Source organism: Camellia sinensis, chromosome 8 (genome assembly GCF_055761805.1).
Source record: "Camellia sinensis isolate YWXY chromosome 8, ASM5576180v1, whole genome shotgun sequence".
NCBI lineage: Eukaryota > Viridiplantae > Streptophyta > Magnoliopsida > Ericales > Theaceae > Camellia > Camellia sinensis.
In genome coordinates this window covers 6,659,601-6,683,196 of record NC_138968.1, presented here as the reverse complement: position 1 = coordinate 6,683,196, position 23,596 = coordinate 6,659,601, and the positions used below count along the sequence as shown (strand labels likewise).

The 23,596-nt window shown below is 38.7% G+C and overlaps 1 protein-coding gene across 11 annotated transcripts; it reads left to right on the top strand.

Moving 5' to 3' along the window:
* Positions 1-1,002: 1,002 nt before the first annotated feature.
* On the top strand, positions 1,003-23,321 carry LOC114262240 (RNA polymerase sigma factor sigA). 11 transcript variants are annotated; one of them, XR_014337304.1, is made up of 11 exons: positions 1,003-1,335; positions 2,357-3,106; positions 4,440-4,638; positions 4,760-4,852; positions 16,490-16,618; positions 19,463-19,516; positions 19,618-19,695; positions 19,862-19,924; positions 22,328-22,440; positions 22,932-23,039; positions 23,210-23,321. XR_014337304.1 is itself a non-coding variant. In XM_028202596.2 (11 exons), exons 2-10 carry the CDS (start codon positions 2,418-2,420, stop codon positions 23,033-23,035), a joined length of 1,527 nt encoding a protein of 508 aa, XP_028058397.2. In that variant the 5' UTR covers positions 1,003-1,335; positions 2,357-2,417; the 3' UTR covers positions 23,036-23,039; positions 23,210-23,321. The 11 variants fall into 11 exon arrangements, 8 of the variants coding, with proteins under 8 accessions (XP_028058397.2, XP_082738066.1, XP_028058394.2 ...); XM_028202596.2 differs by having other exon boundaries at positions 22,927-23,039; XM_082881939.1 differs by having other exon boundaries at positions 1,117-1,335; positions 2,051-3,106; positions 22,927-23,039.
* The last annotated feature ends 275 nt before the right edge of the window (positions 23,322-23,596 follow it).

The following is a 23,596-nucleotide window of genomic DNA, read 5'->3' as shown; positions in this document are numbered from 1 at the left end:
TTTCGAAATTGAAAATCCTAAATCAAAATTTAAAACCCTAATTTCTGGAAAACATACCTCAATGTGGACGATGAGAGAGAGAGGTGCGATGATGTTTGCTGGTCTTCTTGGTAGTGGTCTTCATATTTTTACGGTGGCATTCGTCTTCTCCGCGTTATCAAAATGCTCTTTGCGTCTTCGTCTTCTTCGCGTTATTAGATTGCATTGTTAATATTCATTATCTCATTCTCTAATTATCAAATTGTTTACCGATGTCAGTTAAACATATTCTTAATCAAAATCAAAACCCTAATTTTAAAAAATCCTAATTTTGAAATTGAAAATCTCCAAATCAAAAATTTAAATCATAATTTTTGCAAAACAAACTTAAATTTGGATAATGGAAGGGAGATGTGCGAAGCCCTGGCGTGATAGAGGAGGGACAACTATGGCGTGATAGATGGGTGGGACAGCAACATGTGCTGGTCGCGTTGGTGTAAAAATAGTTTTACATAAATTGTTTTGAATTAATTAAGAATTAGTTCACACTTAATTAAAATCGGCTTATGAAAAGTCATTTTTTTATGTAAATTTTTTATTATTATTTTAATTGTAGAACACAGTTTTTGAAAAGTCGATTTTCAGAACATGACTTTCCCAATGCTGTTTTATCCTTTAAAAAAAAAAAAAAAACTCCTTAGAATGGGAATAAGGTTGTGAGAGTACTTTAGTCAGAAAATCAGCCGTTGTATCCCATTAATATAATTATACCAAATTTATTATATATTTTTTGTAAATACTATTAAGAGAGGTAAGTGTAATTTTATCTTAATTTTATATCAGTAAAGTAAGGATCCTTTAAAATTTTTTTAGAATAGTGCATTGTGTGATTAAGATTTAATAACAAGTCACATTAATTTTTAATATTAAATTTAAATCACATAATACATCACTTTAAAAAATTTTAAAAAAAAAAAATTCTAGAAGATCTTAGGTACAGTACGTGGTACAGGAGGGACATTTGGAAGGCCGTGCACCACTCGGAACTTGAACCAAATATCTGTTCCAGCCAATGGTTTGTCTTCCTCCCATTATCCGAAATCCTTTTACCCCTCCATATTTGAGAAATTCAAATCTTTCCCATTAAAATATTTTAAGCAAAACGAATGCGATATATGTACGGGTAAAAAAAAAAAACACATTCCTTCAATCAATTGCCACAAACCAAAGTCCTTAGTCCGACCGTCATCACTCGGTTATAATCCCTGTGATCGCCCCTCTCTCTCTCTCTCTCTCCACCAGCTTACTCTGTGTTCACCAGCTTACTCTGTGTTTTTTTTTCTTCCAATCAATCAGGTACGCCATTAGTTCATTTTAAGGCCTCTTCTCTAGTGGAGAAGCTATTCATTATAAATTCATCTCTCTTTTCTGGTTGGATTAAATGGAGTTCTATCTATCAAACAAAAAAAATAGAATGAAATAGAATTCTATTATTATTATTAGTTATTTTTATTTTTTACGGTCCAGTTTGCTATCTGATCCGGGAAGATGTCGTTTAGCAATTCAATAACGGCTTTTTTATTATTATTATTTTTTTAATGTTCTTTTTTTTTCTTTCTTTCTTTTGGCTTCACGATTGTTTCTGTTGGTCGCGTTGCCTCTGTGTTAGTGTTTTTTTTCCCCTCCATGTATGGTATGTATATATTATATTATGATTTAAGACGATTTTGCTCTCAAAATGGTTTTCCTCTCAACTCTATATGCGAATTATAAACAAACATGCAGATAAAATACAAGTTAAATAATTTAATTAATTTATTAACAGTTTCAAGCTTGACATCATAACTGATATGCAAAAGAAAATGTCTTGGTGACTGTTTTTTTCATTTGTAGGTTGTTTGTCACTTGTTTCTGCATTTTCGTTCACATTCTTACTTGCTTATCAATAAATAAAATACTAATTGAACTCTCATCTGCCTCTGCCTCTGCCTGCTAGTCTTCTCCCGCTTGATTGTTGCACATTGACCTCTTTTAAATTTACCCAATCCTACTGGTTCTGATATCCTCGTAGGTTGTATCGACTGCTTCAAGTGTTCTTATTGATTTTTACCAGCTTAAAGTTAAAGCTCACTTCTCACGGAATCTGCGTTTGCAAAACCAAATTGGTGGTTGTCCGTTCTGTGTACCATTTTAAACCAAAACTTGTTGACAAGTTGCTTCCTTGAAAAATTAGTCCTTAAAAATTGATTGTTTTGTTTATCTATTTTGGTTCTTTTTAGAAGCCTACGAAAGTGGTCCACGTGATCTATACAGTCATTTTGTCGTGGGCTGATCACTACATTGCGATTAAAAGACTTGTGGCATGTTTTCTATACAGAAACTTTCTAGACACGTGTGATGTTATTGCGCATATATATATACAAGCAAGAGGAAGCCATATGATGGCCGCTGCTGCAGTTATGGGTCTTAGTGCAGGAAAGAGGCTCTTGAGTTCCTCCTTGTATTATTCTGATATCACGGAAAAGCTGTCTTGTTGTAATGATTATGGATTGGCATACCATCATGCTGCTTCAACAAAGAATATTATCACGGCAAAGAAGTCATCCAATAATACTAGCATTTTGTCCTACCAACAGACACAGTCCATCAAAGCTCTTAAAGAACATGTGGATACCGCTTCTGATCATTCAACTGCAGAGTGGTTTTACAGATTGAAGCACCTGGAGGTGGAGGAAAGATCTCATCCTGAATTTTCAGTGGAGGCTCTTCTCTTGTTACAAAAATCTATGCTGGAAAAGCAATGGAATCTTTCAACTGAGGCAGCAGTAGCAACTTATAGAATAAGAGAAAATACCCACAAGAAGGTACAGGTCACTGGTTCAGGGACTTCTGCTCGCAGGAGGAGAACAGATACTAGGAGGAAAGTTCTGAGCCCAAATAGTTCTGTGATGCAACTTGGTAGTACAAGTACGCAGCTAAGATCCATTATCAGTCCAGAGCTGCTTCAGAACCGTTTGAAAGGTTATGTGAAGGGTGTAATAAGTGAAGACTTGCTCACCCACTCTGAAGTAGTGCACCTATCTAAAATAATAAAATCTGGTCTTTACTTAGAGGAGCAGAAATTAAGGTAATACTTCAGTTTTCTTTGTTATTTATTTGTTATTTTATTTTTATTTTTTGGTTATGTATTTGTTTATTTTGAGTGAATGAACCATTTTGATTCAGTAACTTCTTTTGTTACTTTCAAGGCCCTGACCATGGATGTCACTTTTTTCCCTGTATAAGATGTTTGCTGCAGTTAAACGGAGCCAATATACATAGTTTTGCTCCTCTAGGATAAATGAAATGCAAGAAATTCTTGTTTAGTTATTGCTTTTGCTTAGTTCACTTTTTTCCCTGACTAGCTCTTGTTTAGTTTTGGCTTTTGTTTTGATCTTTTACATTGTTCAAGGACTCCTTGTCCTCTCCCCTTTTCTAGCTTTTGCTTAATAAAATTTTTCGTCACTTTTCAAAAAAAAAAAAAAAAAAAAAGAAGAAGGAAGAAAAATGCAAGAAATTCTGTTCATACTTATTTACTTCTTCATCCATTTTTTTGTGAAAGATGACACATTTTTCATGTAAATCTGGTCCTCCCAGTTAATCTTTAGGTCTTCCCTTGCTGTAGTTATTTTGTTTTTGTCTTGCTGTCCTTGTAGTATAAGAGTTACAAGCTATTTGACTGCAGATATAACTCATTTCCTTTGTATTGTATCATTTGCATATCATTCGTTAAAGCTCCATTTGGCGGTGTGTGGCTTCTAATAAAATGCTTTAATTAAGAATTTGTAAAGAAGATATTGTTGCAAAATCTTTGGTACTATTTTGTTTCTGCATGTTGATAAAAGATTTCATTTCCTCCTTTTTTTGCCAAAGCAACTGAATTGCTAACCAAACCAAACTAAGTCTTGTATCCCAATCAATTGAGTCGGCTAGATGAACCTTTTTCGCCATTCAGCTCTGTTAAGGGTTATATGCTCAATTAGCGCTTCCCCTCATGTTAGTTTAGATCTTCCCCTCTCCCAAACATTTCCATCTAGTTGTTACTTCACTGATTAGTGCTGTTTTGGTGATTCACCTCTAAAAGAATTTTAAAAATAAAGCCAAAACACTGTAAAGCATTCTTAAGGACTGCAAAAACTCTTCTAATCTAAATGTACCACAGCATCAAATGGAGCCAAAAAAAATTATTAGGGCCGTGCCAACAGAGAAACGGATGTCGGATAGATGGAAATGATTCTGAGTCATTTTTCTTCTTGGTTAGCTATGAGTCATTTTTTACTTTGCTTCCTAAAATATATTCATTTTTATTATTTGGTCCATACTTTTGAAGTGAGACTGTCAAACAGATATATTGATTTCTGTCAGAGAAAAAAAATTATTTTCTTATTGTTTGCATGATTTGTGCTGAATGGGGATTTCAGACTGAAAGAAAGTTTAGGATATGAGCCTTCTGAGGAGCAACTTGCAACTTCCCTGAAGATTTCTCGTGCTGAGTTACAATTGAAACTGATAGAGTGTGCTTTGGCAAGAGAAAAGCTAGCAATGAGTAATGTCCGTCTGGTCATGTCTATTGCACAAAGATATGACAACATGGGTGCTGAAATGGCTGACCTTATTCAGGTGATTGTCTTTCTGTTAGCTTCAAGCTTTGAGATGCCAATATCTTACACTTTCTCTAATCTGTTTAATATAGACCTGTGGATTCCTCTTATACGTGGAATTGCCTTTACACCTCATGTAGGGTGGCCTGATTGGACTGCTCCGGGGAATTGAGAAATTTGATTCTTCCAAGGGATTCAAAATTTCTACTTATGTTTATTGGTGGATACGTCAGGTGAGGTCAACATTTTCCTTTGAAATGTGAACAATTGAGAACATGGCAAAAGGATAGTTGCCATCATCAATAATTTATAGATTCTTTATGATCTTCATTGCATTGGGATGATTATCGTCTTATATCAGGCAAAATTATAGTTTGTAGAATCCAATTTGTAATAACTGGGACAAGCAGCTGCAGAAAGTATTCCAAGTGAGTCTTTTTTTTTTGGTAAGTCACAAGTGAGTCTTTGACATCCAAAAGAACTAATGCTTAATTTGGTTCACTGGAATGAGATGGAATGGGATGGAATGGTCATTCCTTAGGCTCTATAATGGAATCATAGAATGGTCATTCCCTTACAATGGTGAATGATGATTCCATTTGTAAAGCATTTTTCATTATTTTTTTAGTCAACCAAACATGGATATGATGATTATTCTGTTCCATTTGATTCCAGTGAACTAAACACTACTTAAGAGCATGGCCATTCAAATGTGAACATGCAGAAATCATTTCAGTTGTGATCACGAAGCAGACCCCACTGTATTCATGCATCTTGAAGGCTATTTGATGTCAGACCCACAATTAAATGACAGGGCACTTGGGTTAATCTTTTCAATTTGTATCTGTAATAACCCTCACCACTGATTACCGTTAAACATTGATTACCGATAACTGAACTGATCATGACTGATAATCGAACTGAATGAAATATTGAACTGACTGACCAAATTTGGAAACTGAATTGATTGAGTATATGTTAGTTAATTGCATCCTATCTGTTTGACCGTATGATTATCTGTTCATGCTTATATGTATAAACTGCTAATTGAAGGCCTTATCGGCGGCCGAATCAGAAACCGATTAGTGTTCTATGATCGTCAGAATTAATGTGATTTTATGGTATAATTATCTGAAAACTGATTAGGTATGATTAAATTAGATTAAAATGAGTTAATTGCAGAGTTTGCCATAATTACCAACTTGCCACTAAGTGGGCCACTCACACACACACACACATGAGCCTTGTATACACTCCACGTATTGATTAAACCCACATTTCTTCTCACATTTTGAGCCTCAACCGACCCTAGAGAGAGAGAGACTTGAGGAGTTGGTTTTCATCTTGAATTGCTTGGAATTGCTTGAGGATTGAAGTGTTGATTGCTACTTTGAGCTCCTAGACCTTAAGCACAAGACTAAGGTAGGACATCCATCTCCTTGTTGTTGTCTTAGAACTAATTCTTGCACATTTCATGCTTCAATTGTAGAGCAAGGCCACGTTTTGGTACATACATGTTGTTATAGAGTGTAATTCATGTATGCATGTTGGAATTAATGAGTTTGGAGTTGAATTCATGGTAATTGGTGCATGCATGTTCATGTTTATGTTAAATCCATGATTTCACCATGTTTTGAAAAGAATTGGCTCCTTAGAGCATCAAGTTGGAGCTTTGAATTGATTTGAATTCATGCATGTTTGCATGTTCTTCATGTTCTTGAAAATGGTTTGAAATTGAGTTTGAATTAAACACCCTTGGGCTATGATTTCTCAAATTGAGCTTTAAAACATGTTGTGTTATGTGTTTATAAATGTTTTCCAGAAAATGAGCCCAAGAGGATCGGTTTTGATGCATTTTAGCTTGAGTTTGAGCTTGGAGGTGCAATCTGGAATTCCCAGATTTCGCACTCCCGCTCGAGCGGGGAACTTGGCGCTCGAGCGGAGAATCCGAGCATCCAGTATCTCTGCACTGTTTTACAGTACGCTCGAGCGGAGGATTGGGCGCTCGAGCAGAATCATGTCTCACGCTCGAGCGGGAGTCGAGCGGAGATTTCACCCATCCAGTACTTTTACAGTACGCTCGAGCGGGAAAGTTTACGCTCGAGCGTGTACCTTTGTTGCATGACCGCTCGAGCGGGGAAACCTGCGCTCGAGCGGGACTCTGTTTTTCTGAAAATGCTTTTAAATGTACATCTTTGCATCCTCATCCCATTCTAGGCATTCTTAGGCCTAGTTTAAGACATCTTAATGAGGATATAGATGTAGAACACACCGAGGCAAATTAGGGATTAAGTCACGTTATTTTTTCCCAACTGTGTAGCTTAGTGTGTTCAACCTGTTAACTGTGTAGGGTTGGCGACTGGAGAGACACGCTCTAGCATACCGTAGCCCAAACTCTGTGAGTAACAATTGTGTAAAGATATGTTCAACTGATATCTTTTGAATACTGAACTGAACTGTTTATTGAACTGGTATTACTGAATGAATGTATGTCCTTTATTTCCGAACTGTACTGTGGCATCCTTAGTACCTACTGTTTACTGTTACTGTTACAGAGATCTCTGTCGGTTCCCTCGTGGAGCCACTACTGTTTACCGACTGATGGCCATCATTACTGTTCGGTCTTTTAAGACCTACTGTTACTGTTATGCTAATGGATGTACCACATATGACTGTTTACTGTACTGAACAACTGAAATACTGATTGAATTGAACTGTTTTCATTACTGTAAGGACATTCATTCTAACCCCTTTACGCTTTATGTTATTCACTGGGCTTTAGCTCACTGCTCATATATATATGTAGGTGCTCAGCCACCAGATCGGAGCTAGGAGCGTGGGTTAGACTCCAGTTTTGTCAAGCCAACCTTTGTGCCTCACTGCGAGGTTCCGAGCCTATCTGCTAAGGCTTAGGGGTGTTTTAAGAATTCCCCCTTCTGTACTGTTTCACTGTTTTGTATAGACTGACTGTTCACTGTACCGCTACCTAGGGTTGAGTCCCTACTTTGAATGAATGTAAATATTGTGCATACTGTTCTGTACTGTTTATGTATGAATGCATGAAAAATCTTTTGGCATACAGACTGTCACAGCTCATTGGACATTGTTTAATTACTGTATTGGCTTCCGCCAGGCCCTGTACTCTGTTTTACTGTATTACTGTTCTGCAGGCCTTCGGTAATCTCAGATTACTGGCCGGTTACGGTGCTAAACCCATAGGGCCGGGTTTGGGTCGTGACAGAGTGGTATCAGAGCGATACTTAACCACGAGTTATACCGCACACACATGTCCAAATGAGCTATAGGGTGTCCTAGAAAGTAAATTAGGGCATCTCATGAGCATGATAAGTGTGTGGCTATGTTATGACGGAATACATGCTAATGTGGTAAACTGTTAAACAAATGACTGCTTATGTTTGAAACTGTTATAACTGTTTATAGTGAAAATGGACAATGCAAATGAACCTGAGTCCTCATCTACTGAGGCAAGAATGGAAAGAATGGAAAGAATGATGGAACTAATAACTGCTAGACTTGAACAACAGAACCAACAGCCTCCTCCTCCTCTGGTACAGCCGGAACCTAATGTGAATGATGGGGATATAATTGCTTTAACCCAGAAGTTCAGCAAAATGAAACCGCCATCCTTTCAGGGAGGCCTCGAACCATTAAAGGCTGAAGCTTGGGTGCTTGAAACAGAAAAGCTATTTGAAGTGTTTCCGTGTTCGGAAGCGAACAAGGTACTATTAGCCACCTTTACATTGCAAGAAGAAGCTAGAAGGTGGTGGATGTTGATCCGTGATGAAACTATCGTTTTGACTTGGGCTCAGTTCAAGGAGTCCTTCTTTGAAAAGTACTTCCCACAGTGTGTCCGGGATAGGAAAGTGACTGAATTTGAACAACTGAAACAGGGCACCACATCTGTTGCCGAATATGAAACGAAATTCACCGAGCTTGCTAGATATGCACCGCATATGGTGGATACGGAATATAAGAAGGCCAGAAAATTTGAAGGCGGCCTTAATGTTGCAATTCTTGACCGAATAAATGTTTTGAAATTACCGACTTTTGTGGGTGTTCTCGATCGAGCCTTGATGGCTGAATCAAACATTGAAGCACTGAAAACAGAAACACCAACAACTGAATGGCGTGGTAAAAGACCGGGTTTTAAATTCAAGAAAGGCAAGCACAACCCGTTGAACAAAAAGCAAAACACAGGGTCAATGACTACTTCTAGTCAAGGAAACCGTACAATACCGCCCTGTTCTGAATGTGGGAAAAATCATAAGGGAGTGTGTTACAAACTATCTGGAGCTTGTTACAGGTGTGGCAAGGTGGGCCACATGGTTAAAGATTGCCCTTCTGCTCCTCAGGGTAACAGCAAAGCTGCAGCCAGCGGCGCAGCATCAAACGCTCCACCAAAATCGAACCCTAAAGCTACCGGGAAAGAGCCTGTGAGGCAAGGCCGAGTGTTCGCACTAGTACCGGGAGATGTACAGAATACCGAGACCGTTGTGTCAGGTATCCTCTCTATCTGTACGCAAAATGCATATGTATTGATTGATTCGGGGTCTACACATTCTTATGTATCGTATGCTTTTTCGCGTAAATTGAATAGACCCTTGGAACCCATGAACTATCTGTTAGCCGTATCATCACCCGTAGGGGGATCCATGACATGTGCTTATATGTATCCTGCTTGTGAAATTATTGTTGAAGATGCACATCTGTTTATTGATTTACTGCCATTGAACATAGACCATTTTGATGTTATATTGGGAATGGACTGGTTAACAAAATATCATGCCACCATAGACTGTATAACGAAACAAGTAGTTTTCCGTCCACCTGGTCTACCTGAATTTGTGTTTAATGGGGTTGGAGTAGTACCTCCCCCGTATCTGATTTCATCTGTGAAAGCTGTTAAACTGATTAGAAAGGGATGTAAAGGATATCTGTGTTCTGTATTGACTGTGTCTACTGATGATAGTGTTAAGACTGATGTGAATTGTATCCCTATAGTCAGGGAATTCCCAGATGTTTTTCCAGACAATTTGCCAGGGGACCTGATTGACAGGGAGATTGAATTTACCGTTGATGTGATTCCCGGAACACAGCCGGTTTCTAAAGCTCCGTACCGAATGGCCCCAACTGAACTGAAAGAATTGAAAGTACAACTGCAGGAACTGCTGGATAGGAAGTTTATCAGGCCCAGTACTTCACCATGGGGTGCACCAGTTTTGTTTGTAAAGAAGAGAGATGGCTCACTGAGACTGTGCATTGACTACCGCGAATTGAACAAGGTAACTGTGAAAAACAAATACCCATTGCCACGTATCGATGATTTATTTGATCAGTTACAGGGTGCACAAGTGTTTTCCAAGATTGATCTCAGATCGGGATACCATCAGCTGAAGGTTAGACCGGAAGACATTGATAAAACCGCGTTTAGAACGAGGTATGGACATTACGAATTTTTAGTTATGCCTTTTGGAGTCACGAATGCACCAGCTGCTTTTATGGACCTCATGAACAGAATTTTCAAACCGTACCTCGATGACTTTATTGTTGTATTTATTGATGACATATTGATTTACTCCAAAAGTATAGAGGAACATGAACATCATCTGAGACTTGCCCTACAAACCTTAAGAGAACAGAAACTGTATGCTAAACTGTCTAAATGTGAATTTTGGCTCGACCATGTTATGTTTTTGGGGCATGTTGTTAGCAAGGATGGAATTTCTGTTGATCCGCAGAAAATTGAAGCTGTAGTGAGCTGGCCTAGACCAACAAATGTGACTGAAGTCCGAAGCTTTTTGGGATTGGCCGGATATTACAGAAGATTTGTCAAGGATTTCTCCAAGATTGCCCTACCAATGACTCAGTTAACTCAGAAGGGGACATCATTTGACTGGACTGACCAAAGGGAATCAGCATTCCAAGAGTTGAAAACTCGACTTGTGACTGCACCGGTTTTGACATTACCTACAGGTACGGATGGTTATACTGTATTTAGTGATGCTTCTCATAAGGGTTTGGGATGTGTTTTAATGCAGAATGGGAGAGTAATTGCTTATGCTTCCCGACAACTGAGACCGCACGAAAAGAACTACCCGACCCATGATTTGGAACTTGCCGCAGTGGTATTCGCACTGAAAATTTGGCGTCACTATCTATACGGGGTGACATGTGAAGTATACACCGACCACAAGAGTTTGAAATATTTCTTCACACAGAAAGAACTGAACATGAGACAGCGGAGATGGCTAGAACTGATTAAAGACTATGACCTACAGATTTTGTATCATCCGGGAAAAGCCAATATCGTTGCCGATGCATTGAGCCGGAAATCGATTGGAAACTTAGCATGTTTGCTTACAGGACAGAAAGAGTTGCTTTGTGACCTTGAAAAATCTGAAATTGAAATTGTTTTGAGAGAACAAGGTGGAACCTTAGCTGCTATTTCTGCTCAACCGGCACTGATTGAAGAAATTAAAGAAAAACAGCAACTGGATGACTTTTTGAAAAAGATCATCGAAGAAAGAGACTCTAAATCGAAACCGGGATTCAAATTTGAGAACAATGTACTGAAATTTCAAGAAAGACTGTGTGTACCGAACAATACTGAACTGAAAAGAAGAGTTCTGCAAGAAGGCCACAATTCGAAATTGTCTATCCATCCGGGGAATACGAAAATGTACCAAGATCTGAAACAGAATTTCTGGTGGCCGGGAATGAAGAAAGAAATTGCCGACTTTGTGTCCAAATGTCTTCATTGCCAACAGGTCAAAGCTGAACATCAACGACCTGCCGGGCTATTGCAACCCCTACCCATACCAGAGTGGAAATGGGAGCATATCACGATGGATTTTATCGTCGGATTGCCTCGCTCCAGAAAAGGTATGGATTCAATTTGGGTTATTGTTGATAGACTAACCAAATCTGCTCACTTCTTACCTGTCAAGACGATTTATAATGCGGACAAATTGGCTGTTATCTATATTGATGAAATTGTTAGACTGCATGGAGTGCCAGTGTCTATTGTTTCTGACAGGGATTCAAAGTTTACATCGAGGTTTTGGCTAAGCCTACAGACTGCATTGGGTACTGAATTGAGGCTGAGTAGTGCCTATCATCCTCAGACAGATGGCCAATCAGAAAGGACCATCCAAACTCTGGAGGATCTACTGAGAATGTGTGTCCTTGATTTTCAGGGAAACTGGGAAAGCCATTTGCCCTTAGCTGAATTTGCGTATAACAACAGCTACCATTCGAGTATTGGCATGGCGCCTTTCGAGGCATTGTATGGCAGAAAATGTAGATCTCCGATTTGCTGGGCAGAAGTTGGAGATGGGCCGTTGCTTGGGCCCGAGATTGTGTATGAAACAACTGAAAAAGTGAAACTGATACAGCAAAGACTGAAAACTGCACAGAGTAGACAGAAAAGTTATGCAGATGTCAGAAGACGAGACAGAGAGTATGAAGTGGGTGATCACGTGTTTGTGAAAGTGACACCCATGAAAGGCCAGACTCGTTTTGGAGTCAAAGGCAAGTTAGCGCCGAGGTATGTCGGACCGTATGAGATTATCGAGAAAATCAATCCGGTGGCGTATCAAGTTGCGCTCCCTCCTGAAATGGAGCATATGCATAACGTCTTCCACATTTCTATGTTAAGAGACTACCTTCGGGATCCCTTCCATGTAATTGAGCCTACTCGGGTAGTGTTGAGTGATGACTACACTTACGAGGAACGGCCTATACAGATTGTTAACAGACGGATCAAGAAACTGAGAAACAAAGAGATCCCGCTAGTGAAAGTTGACTGGCAGAACCATGGTGGTGTGTATGCCACTTGGGAAAGGGAAGATGACATGGCCAGAAGATATCCTGAGCTGTTTCCACTGAATCCTGTTTTCTTCCAGAATGAAGGTAACTCGAGTTTAGAGGACTAAACTCTTTATAAGGAGGGGAGACTGTAATAACCCTCACCACTGATTACCGTTAAACATTGATTACCGATAACTGAACTGATCATGACTGATAATCGAACTGAATGAAATATTGAACTGACTGACCAAATTTGGAAACTGAATTGATTGAGTATATGTTAGTTAATTGCATCCTATCTGTTTGACCGTATGATTATCTGTTCATGCTTATATGTATAAACTGCTAATTGAAGGCCTTATCGGCGGCCGAATCAGAAACCGATTAGTGTTCTATGATCGTCAGAATTAATGTGATTTTATGGTATAATTATCTGAAAACTGATTAGGTATGATTAAATTAGATTAAAATGAGTTAATTGCAGAGTTTGCCATAATTACCAACTTGCCACTAAGTGGGCCACTCACACACACACACACATGAGCCTTGTATACACTCCACGTATTGATTAAACCCACATTTCTTCTCACATTTTGAGCCTCAACCGACCCTAGAGAGAGAGAGACTTGAGGAGTTGGTTTTCATCTTGAATTGCTTGGAATTGCTTGAGGATTGAAGTGTTGATTGCTACTTTGAGCTCCTAGACCTTAAGCACAAGACTAAGGTAGGACATCCATCTCCTTGTTGTTGTCTTAGAACTAATTCTTGCACATTTCATGCTTCAATTGTAGAGCAAGGCCACGTTTTGGTACATACATGTTGTTATAGAGTGTAATTCATGTATGCATGTTGGAATTAATGAGTTTGGAGTTGAATTCATGGTAATTGGTGCATGCATGTTCATGTTTATGTTAAATCCATGATTTCACCATGTTTTGAAAAGAATTGGCTCCTTAGAGCATCAAGTTGGAGCTTTGAATTGATTTGAATTCATGCATGTTTGCATGTTCTTCATGTTCTTGAAAATGGTTTGAAATTGAGTTTGAATTAAACACCCTTGGGCTATGATTTCTCAAATTGAGCTTTAAAACATGTTGTGTTATGTGTTTATAAATGTTTTCCAGAAAATGAGCCCAAGAGGATCGGTTTTGATGCATTTTAGCTTCAGTTTGAGCTTGGAGGTGCAATCTGGAATTCCCAGATTTCGCACTCCCGCTCGAGCGGGGAACTTGGCGCTCGAGCGGAGAATCCGAGCATCCAGTATCTCTGCACTGTTTTACAGTACGCTCGAGCGGAGGATTGGGCGCTCGAGCAGAATCATGTCTCACGCTCGAGCGGGAGTCGAGCGGAGATTTCACCCATCCAGTACTTTTACAGTACGCTCGAGCGGGAAAGTTTACGCTCGAGCGTGTACCTTTGTTGCATGACCGCTCGAGCGGGGAAACCTGCGCTCGAGCGGGACTCTGTTTTTCTGAAAATGCTTTTAAATGTACATCTTTGCATCCTCATCCCATTCTAGGCATTCTTAGGCCTAGTTTAAGACATCTTAATGAGGATATAGATGTAGAACACACCGAGGCAAATTAGGGATTAAGTCACGTTATTTTTTCCCAACTGTGTAGCTTAGTGTGTTCAACCTGTTAACTGTGTAGGGTTGGCGACTGGAGAGACACGCTCTAGCATACCGTAGCCCAAACTCTGTGAGTAACAATTGTGTAAAGATATGTTCAACTGATATCTTTTGAATACTGAACTGAACTGTTTATTGAACTGGTATTACTGAATGAATGTATGTCCTTTATTTCCGAACTGTACTGTGGCATCCTTAGTACCTACTGTTTACTGTTACTGTTACAGAGATCTCTGTCGGTTCCCTCGTGGAGCCACTACTGTTTACCGACTGATGGCCATCATTACTGTTCGGTCTTTTAAGACCTACTGTTACTGTTATGCTAATGGATGTACCACATATGACTGTTTACTGTACTGAACAACTGAAATACTGATTGAATTGAACTGTTTTCATTACTGTAAGGACATTCATTCTAACCCCTTTACGCTTTATGTTATTCACTGGGCTTTAGCTCACTGCTCATATATATATGTAGGTGCTCAGCCACCAGATCGGAGCTAGGAGCGTGGGTTAGACTCCAGTTTTGTCAAGCCAACCTTTGTGCCTCACTGCGAGGTTCCGAGCCTATCTGCTAAGGCTTAGGGGTGTTTTAAGAATTCCCCCTTCTGTACTGTTTCACTGTTTTGTATAGACTGACTGTTCACTGTACCGCTACCTAGGGTTGAGTCCCTACTTTGAATGAATGTAAATATTGTGCATACTGTTCTGTACTGTTTATGTATGAATGCATGAAAAATCTTTTGGCATACAGACTGTCACAGCTCATTGGACATTGTTTAATTACTGTATTGGCTTCCGCCAGGCCCTGTACTCTGTTTTACTGTATTACTGTTCTGCAGGCCTTCGGTAATCTCAGATTACTGGCCGGTTACGGTGCTAAACCCATAGGGCCGGGTTTGGGTCGTGACAGTATCCTATTTTGAGAAGGTTGATATGGTTCTAAATTGATTTTTCCTAGTAAGTTACCAGAATTTGAATTATTTACTCCTATATTTGCTTTATTTTAGAAGTTCAGTGCTTTTTTGTGTATGGAAATTAAGCCTTTTTTGGTCATCATGTTGGGATAGGATCGATCAAGTTAGAAGTTTTCTGGGTTAATTTTAGAGCATGCACACAGCATATTGTAGATGATTACAGTAACAACCTATGAGCTCGTCCAAAGGGCTAGCTGAGGAGATCATTTGGAATCATAGTCCCTACTTCTATACAAACTTAAGATGCTGGTCTAAGCACATGCCAACCGTGATCAGGGTCATTAACACTTGCGAGAATAACTTTCTATTAAAAACACATCTTTTATAGATTATGACTTGGATCAGATCAATTCTTCTTTGATCTTGTGGCTGCCTATGTTTGGCATCCACGTGGCAAGCCACACCGATATTTTGTTTTCCTTGTCTCTTACTTCTCACTTTATTTTCTTTCTCTTTTTTTTTTTTTCTTTCGTATCCTCTTATCTAACTCTTCCCTCTTGCTCTCATTTTCTTCTTATTCTCACTGTAAATTAATTTGATACCTTCACAATTACAAGTCTAAACTTTTTCAAGGAGTTCTTTGCTTTCTATAGTTTTGTCTCTTTCTTCTTTATCTCCTCACAAGAATTTGTGTTTTTCTTCCTTTAAAAACCATTGTCATGTGCATTGCATTAATTTTGGTGCAAGAGGCAAAGATCTTGTGATCTTTAAAGGGGGATCATATTCCACATCTTTCCTTTCACCTGAGATGCAATCTTCTCCTGCAATACTAGTTCATTAATGGAGAATGCTAACATGAATACATCAAGGTTATGTTTTCTGTGGCTGGATGAGTTTATTGCAACCAAACTACTTGTTTTGGATTCCATGAAGGTCTCCAAGTGCATGATATGATCTCCATTCTATGGAAGTTAAAATTAAGAAAGCCCAAGGTAGTTCAAGGTAGAAAGGCCACAATCACTTACTAATTACTGAAAACACCACTTGTATACAATTTGTATCTGTTTTGATTAAACAAACTGTTTTGCCATTCTAAAAAAGAATCTGTGGAATCTCTGTTTAATAGTAGCAGTGATCAAGTAGCTCTTGTGATGTCGTGTATGCTTCCATCATCCACAAAACTTCAAGCTGTCAAATAACTTGAACCCTATTAATCCTCTGTGATTCTTGTGTTCACAAGGTGTATGTGAAACCAAGTGTGCTGCAACCTCAATAACTTTTCTGGGAAGACGAGTTTAATGATTTTAGTTTTGACTTTTCTCGGATGAAATACAGAAAATCTGAGTTCCTTGTTATTCAAGAAAACCCCAAAATCATGTCACTTTTGTTTTTATGAAATAAACTGCATATTATTGTAGTTTTTTTTTTTTATTAATAGATCTTTTGTCTGTGTTTGTAAACTTAGAACAGCTGTCAATTTCTCTTTCATGCAGGGTGTTTCGAGGGCATTAGTTGAGAATTCAAAAACCTTAAGGTTGCCTACCCATTTGCACGAAAGATTAAGTTTAATCCGCAATGCAAAGATGAAACTGAAAGAGAAAGGGATAGCTCCATCCATTGATGTAAGTCTAACTGACAGCTATGTGCTTTAATGACAGTAGCTCATACTTCCCATGTCAACATACCTACATAAATATATGAAAACATGCCTAATCAAGAATCCTGATTTAGCTATGTTATGCTATAGTTCTGTAAACTCGTCTTGTTTCTTCAACTTTTGTAAAATAACTGATGTATTATTATTGATGTATTTATGTGTTATGTATTACAACTCCTATATATAGAAGAGAAGGTGGTAGTAGGTGTAGTGTAGTGGAGGTGGTAGGTGAAGTGGGTGCTAGTGGAGATGGTAGGTGGAGGAGTAAATTGGTAAATTCTAACAGCCCCCCGCAAACTCAAGGAGGATAGAAACTAACCAACTTGAGTTTGGAGAGAGGAACAAAACAAGAAAATACATAAAAATAAAATAAAAACAAAGATAGGAGACACTGTATGGTCGTGTCAGACCGTTGGTGAAGACACTGAAAGGTGGTGTCATAACGTGGTAGAGGACACTGGATGGTGGTGTCATAACGTTGTAGAGGACACTGTATGGTGGTGTCATAACGGGGTAGAGGACACTGTATGGTGGTGTCATAACGTTGTAGAGGACACTGTATGGGGGTGTCATAACGATATAGAAGACAGTTTATGGGGTCATGTCGGACCGTTGAAAATGCTAACCGGAATCGAATGTCGGGACAGTTTACAGAGTCTTGTCGGACCCTTATAAAGTCGCACCCTCAAAAGGTGTGCCCAATCTTTCAAAAGGCGTGCCATCAAAAGGCGTGCCCAATTCATCAAAAGGTGTGCCGGACATGATGGCGAGGCACGTGGGCGCCTTGGCTTGCGTGCCCGTTTGTCGGCTGGTGGCAAGAGGCGCGCGATGCGCGTGGCTGCCTCGGCTATAAGATGGAGGCTGAGGCTGAGGCAGAGAAAAACTGCGAAAAAAAACTCTGAAAAAAAAACTCTTCTTCGTTTTGCTGAGAGAGAGAGTCTGAAAAACTCTTCGTTGTGCTGAGAGAGAGAGTTTGTAACACTCAGTTGCCCAGAAAATGGCCTCGTCCTCGTCTTCCCGTGGACTGCTCACCCTCTTTCCCGACCTCAACGAGTCAACAAGAGAGAGAACTGGTGCGGTGGCACTGGAACCTCAACCAAGCGCCCCGGAGTTTGCCCCGTTGAACTTTCCGATGCGGTCGGTGGAGCAAAGAATGGCAGTGCAAACGGATGTGGAGGCGAATCAGTATACTTTGAAGGCATGTGTGGAGAGCATGACGGCGGTCACAAACTTGTCGAACCGGCTGCAGAGTAGGACAAATGAGGTGCAGCATTTAAACTCCCAGCTGGCTCTGCTCCAACGCATGTATAAGGATGCGCGAGCAGAGATAAGCGTGCTAAGGGCAGAAAACAAGGAGCTGAAGCGGAAGGCCACCGTGATGTTCCGATTTGGAGGTCCTCCATATGCTGCAGTGGAGGAGTATGGGGGAGTGATCATGCCCAGTGGAGTGGGAAACACGGAGGCAACACCGGCAAGGGCCGCCCAGGACGGAGGCAAGAAGAAAAGACCGGCGGCAGAGTAGAGAAGGGATGTCGGTGTGTGGCCGTCTGCAGAAAAGAAAACAAAGCCGTTGTTGTGTTTTTTTTTTTTTTTTTTTTTTTTTTTTTTTTTTGTTTATGTTGTTTTTTTTTTTTTTTTTTTTGTTTAAAATGGTGGTCGGGAAGGATCCCGGAAGTGAATAAAATGAGTGTGGTTTTTTTTTTTTTTTGTGTGATATATATATATATTTTTATTTTGTTTTTATGTTTTGGTTATTAAAAATAAAATAAAATAAAATAAAATAAATAAAGGTAAAGTGGGTAAAGGAAGGGTAGCGTGAATCAGCATGTGGTTTAAAAGGTGAGTAGGTATGGGTTTGATATATATAAATATATATAGAGAGAGAGTGGGGAACAAGGGGTGGTGGTGCTGTGCAAAAGATGGAGTAAAAGAAAATAAAAAAAAAGAAAAGAAAGGGGAGTGGGAAACAGGAGTGCATGGAGTAGTTTATATAATAATAAGAGTAATAAAAAAAAGGAAAAAAGTAGACCACTTGAGATTTGTCTGGGTTTTGGAGCAGTTCATGCCGAGAAAAGGGAAGTAGAGGAGAGAAAGTGTGTGTGGTGTCTATGTGTGGGTGCTGGATGCATAGCGGGAGTCGACAGCGGAGGCGGAGAAGCGACTGGCGCTACGGGTGGTGGAGGCGAAGATGCCGGCAGCGGAGAGATTCAGGACTACAGCAACAACAAGGACTCCATCAAAACCCTAAAATCAGGCGAGCGATTGACGCCTCTGGCCGAGAATCTCGGCATGGTTCAGAGGTGCATCGATTCCATTGCTTCCGGGGCTTCTTCAACCGATCCATCATTGTGCGGATGGCCGGTGAATGAAAAGGCCGGAACTGGCAGGACTGAAACTGGCGGTCACCGGAAAACGGCCGGCGCGGAGGTGTTTAGTCGGATTATTGAGGGCGGCGAACCTTGATGGAGTGGTGTTGGCAGCGAACAGTGAGGAAGTGAGAGAGAGTGCGAAAGGTATGGGTAGAAAATTCCAGCGGGCAGCAAAGGCAGAGGTGCCGGCCGGCTGCCCGCCGGTGAGAAAAAAAAATACAGGTTTAAATCTTATTGCTCTGATACCATGTAAAATAACTGATGTATTATTATTGATGTATTTATGTGTTATGTATTACAACTCCTATATATAGAAGAGAAGGTGGTAGTAGGTGTAGTGTAGTGGAGGTGGTAGGTGAAGTGGGTGCTAGTGGAGATGGTAGGTGGAGGAGTAAATTGGTAAATTCTAACAACTTTTTTTTTTAACTTTTACATTTCAGAGAATTGCAGCATGCCTGAACATGTCCCAAAAGAAAGTCAGGAATGCAACAGAGGTACTAAATATTTTGAGCTCTATATTGTCTCAATAAGTTATTCCAGGGTTCCCTCCATGTGTAATATCTCCTTGCTTAATGTAAAATATCTCTGTTTGCAGGCAATTAATAAGGTCATCTCACTTGATAGGGAAGCATTCCCCTCTTTAAATGGTCTTCCAGGAAAAACACTTCATAGTGTAAGTGTTCATATAGCAATTCAATTATCTCAATTTGAAAATAAACTTTTATTAACACTACTTCCCAAAACAAACTTTTATTAACACTACAATCCCATTTTTCTTTCCTTTTTTTTTATTTTGACTTATGAGATGAAGTTTTTGACTCCTCTTTTTATCTTTCCAGTACATTGCAGATAATCGCCTCGAGATCAACCCATGGCATGGAGTAGACGAGTGGACACTCAAGGTAGTAAGGCAACAAAAAATTGTTTAATTGTTACAATGTGAACTTTTTATTACAAAAATTTCAGCACTGAACATGAAAAGCAAATTGCCTGCCTCTTTGTCTCCAATGAAAAATGATTAATAAATGGCAATGTGATGCATCAATGATTATCCCCTCATATTATCCAAACCAAACCAAATTAAGTCTTGGTCCCAATCAAGTAGGGTTAGCTACACGAATAATTTTTCGCCATTCAACTCTATCAGCTATGTGTTCAGCTAAATTAAATAAATTCATATCGCTTTTTATTACCGCATCCCATGTCAACTTAGATCTTCCCCTCCCCTAACATCTCCATTTATGATGATCCTATCACTCTTCCTTACCATTGCATCTATAGGTCGTCATTGTACATAACCAAACCATCTTAACATGTTCTCTCTCAATTTATCTTCAATAGTTGCTACTCCTACCATTTCATGAATATATTTATTTTTAATTCTATCTTTTCTAGTCTTACCACATCCATCTAAGTATTCTCATCTCAGTTACCTTCATTTTATGAACATGTTGTTTCTTTGTTGCTTAAAGTTTGTCTCGTAAAGCATCACTGAGACCATATAGTAGTTCTATAAATTTTTTCTTTCAATTTAGTTGGTATTCGAAGGGCGAACCTAGCGTAGCCGTGAAGTTACCCCTTGGTGACCTGGTGGTCACGGGTTCGAGTCGCAGAAATAGCCTCTCTGTTTGCGAGGGTAAGGCTGCATACATCAACCCTTCTCCAGACCTTGCTTAAGCAAGAGTTTCGTATACTGGGTATGCCCTTAAATTTAGTTGGTATTTGTTGATCACATAATATGCCAAACACACTCCTTTACTTGAGCCAATGTACTTTGATTCTATGAATCGCATCATCTCCAACCTCACCATCCTTATTGATAATCGAACCTATATAACGAAAATATTCACTATTTGTTATCTTCTAGTTTTCAATCTTCATTTCTCCATTATTTTCACTTTCGCTATTGATAAAGTTACGGTCCATTATTTCTACTAATTTTAAACCCTTTTGACTCAAGTGCTCCTCTAAATTTCTAATTTAGTGTTAATTCTTTCCTTAGTTTCGTCTACTAGAACAATATCATCAACAAACAACATACATCATGGGATGTGATCATGAATGTGTTTAGCTAATTAATCCATGATTGGGAACTCACATGATCTAATTGTAGTCACAACTCCATTATAAATGTCCTTTTATCGCATCAATCTATCCTTTGGTTACAATGTTTGCCTCTAACACCCACCATAATATATCTCTAGAAACCCTATCATAAGCTTTTTCTAGATCTATAAAAACCATATTTCCTCTCATATTATCCTGCTCAAAATGAAAATTTGATACCCCTAAGTATTTAAATTATTGTTTGCAGCATGCCTTGAGACCTACTCTCATGCCTTGAGGAGAGAGGCTCTCATAAGACTTGTATCTTAAAGCTTGCCTTTGACCTAAAACCCACTTTATGCATTCATTAAAAGGTAAAGGCTTTCATCAGAGTCTAGGACTTACAGTATCATTGCACTTTGTACTTCTATCCTGTAAACTTATTCAATGGTATTTTAGTCTTTTGTTGTCAAACATATTTAAAGTTTGCAAAACAATTTTTGTTTTATTCGACATTGTAGATTTGAGAAAACCGATGTTTGGAAGGTAAAGACCACGGGCTCACAAATTCTTTCCAGGGTTGCTGGGGGTTTAGGTTTTCAGATGTACGTAAAATTGTTCAACTCGACTATAATCAAGTTGGTAAATGCAAACATGACCCAATCATAATTGGATCAACTATAATCGGCCTGGTTATGACTGACCCATATGCCAAGTTTAGAAAGTGAAAAAGTAAATGTCTTGGTACTAAAATAACAACATTATTGGAAAGAATATATATATGTACATCTATGAAAGAACTTCTACCAATAAAAGTTCCTAGTTAGTGGGATATAGGATTGGAAGGTCTATGCTAACCAAACTATTGGCAGTCAGGTTAAATGTGGGGTGATCTTTTTGTAGTCCAAGGGTGGATGTGGACCCACCTTGAACCCCTTTATTTTGGGCTGGTTGGTGGTTTTTCACTAGCTGCATGCATGATTATATACTAGCACCTGGATATGCACCAATTTTTTTGTAATTTTTTATTACAATTAAGAAAAATTCATTGAAAGCAACAAGAAGGGGACACAACCAATATACATGCACATTCTTATACATAGAGACACTCTTTTATTTGTGTTGTGTTGCTATGATATGCCAATTGGATTTTTAGCCTTTTGTTCTACCTAGTTTTTTTGTCTATATATACATTTTTTGATGTTGTTTTCACTTTCTAGACTAGCGAGGAAAATTAACACCAATAATTCATTTTGCAGGATGAGGTAAACAAACTAATTAGTACAACTCTAAGAGAACGGGAGAGTGATATTATACGGCTTTACTATGGCCTGGACAATGAATGTCTTACTTGGGAGGATATTAGTAGACGGTGGGTACACTATCCATTACATCTCTCAGGTGGAAAAATGTGCTCATATACTGACCACCTACTTAGAAAATGCTCTAGAGTTGATTCTATCATGCATGTTCTTGAAATAAAAGGAAGAAAGTCGATTTTCAGTTATATTATAGGAAAACACCTTTTTCAATGTCTTTTCATGTGGTCGGCACTCTAGAATCATGTCATTCAGATGAATTTTAGGTCTCTGATTAGTGCAACTTCTTGTATGTGATTTTGACATGATTTAAATTTCCATTTATAGAGATAGTAGCCAATCATCAAGGATATTTAATTATGCAGTTCATGTATAAGCTAGATCATGTAATTTGAACCTATGCATTGGTGCTTTATTGCAATTTCAAAGTCTTTTTTCCCTGCCTACTCATAGAAATACTTAACTACTTTTCCTCTTCTTTCTTTTTTTTAAATCAAAATTCAGTAGTTTTGATGATTTAATTTTGCCCGAACCTCCAGGATAGGTTTGTCCAGGGAAAGAGTTAGGCAAGTTGGACTCGTTGCACTAGAGAAACTAAAACATGCTGCGAGGAAGAGAAGGCTGGAGGCCATGCTGGTGAAACATTGATTTGGTATGTTTGTTGCAGAAAATAGAAATTGCATGTAAATATATATCGACAAAGTAAAGTTGGAATCTCCAATTTATTTTCTCTATCTTGGAATCTCCAATGGAAATGAAATAAATTAGCATGTGTGATGAATATATGAGTATCTTATCTTTTCTTTACTTTTTTCCTTTCAGCATTAGAGTGATCTCTCGTCCATGGATATGCAGATTTTTTGTTGTTTCAGAGATTTAGAAATAATGTACAACTTGGGATTGATGCAATTTCTATATATGACTACTTTCAACCTCTCATGTTTTAATTTTGCCTAAATTACACCTTTTTTACTCAAGTACTCTAATCTAATTTTCACTTTGGCTCCTCATCTTCTAATTGCAACAATTAAGTTATTAAATTTTAATCCTTATTTTAATATAGTCCTTCCATCATCCCACCATTTGAAATTTGAGTGAAAGTTAAAATAAGATAGACTAAAGCGGAATTTGAGTGAAATTTGGAGGGTGAAAAGTTTAATTTGTCATACAATTTTTCTCTCTATGACCCTAAATGTGCTCACATAGCTC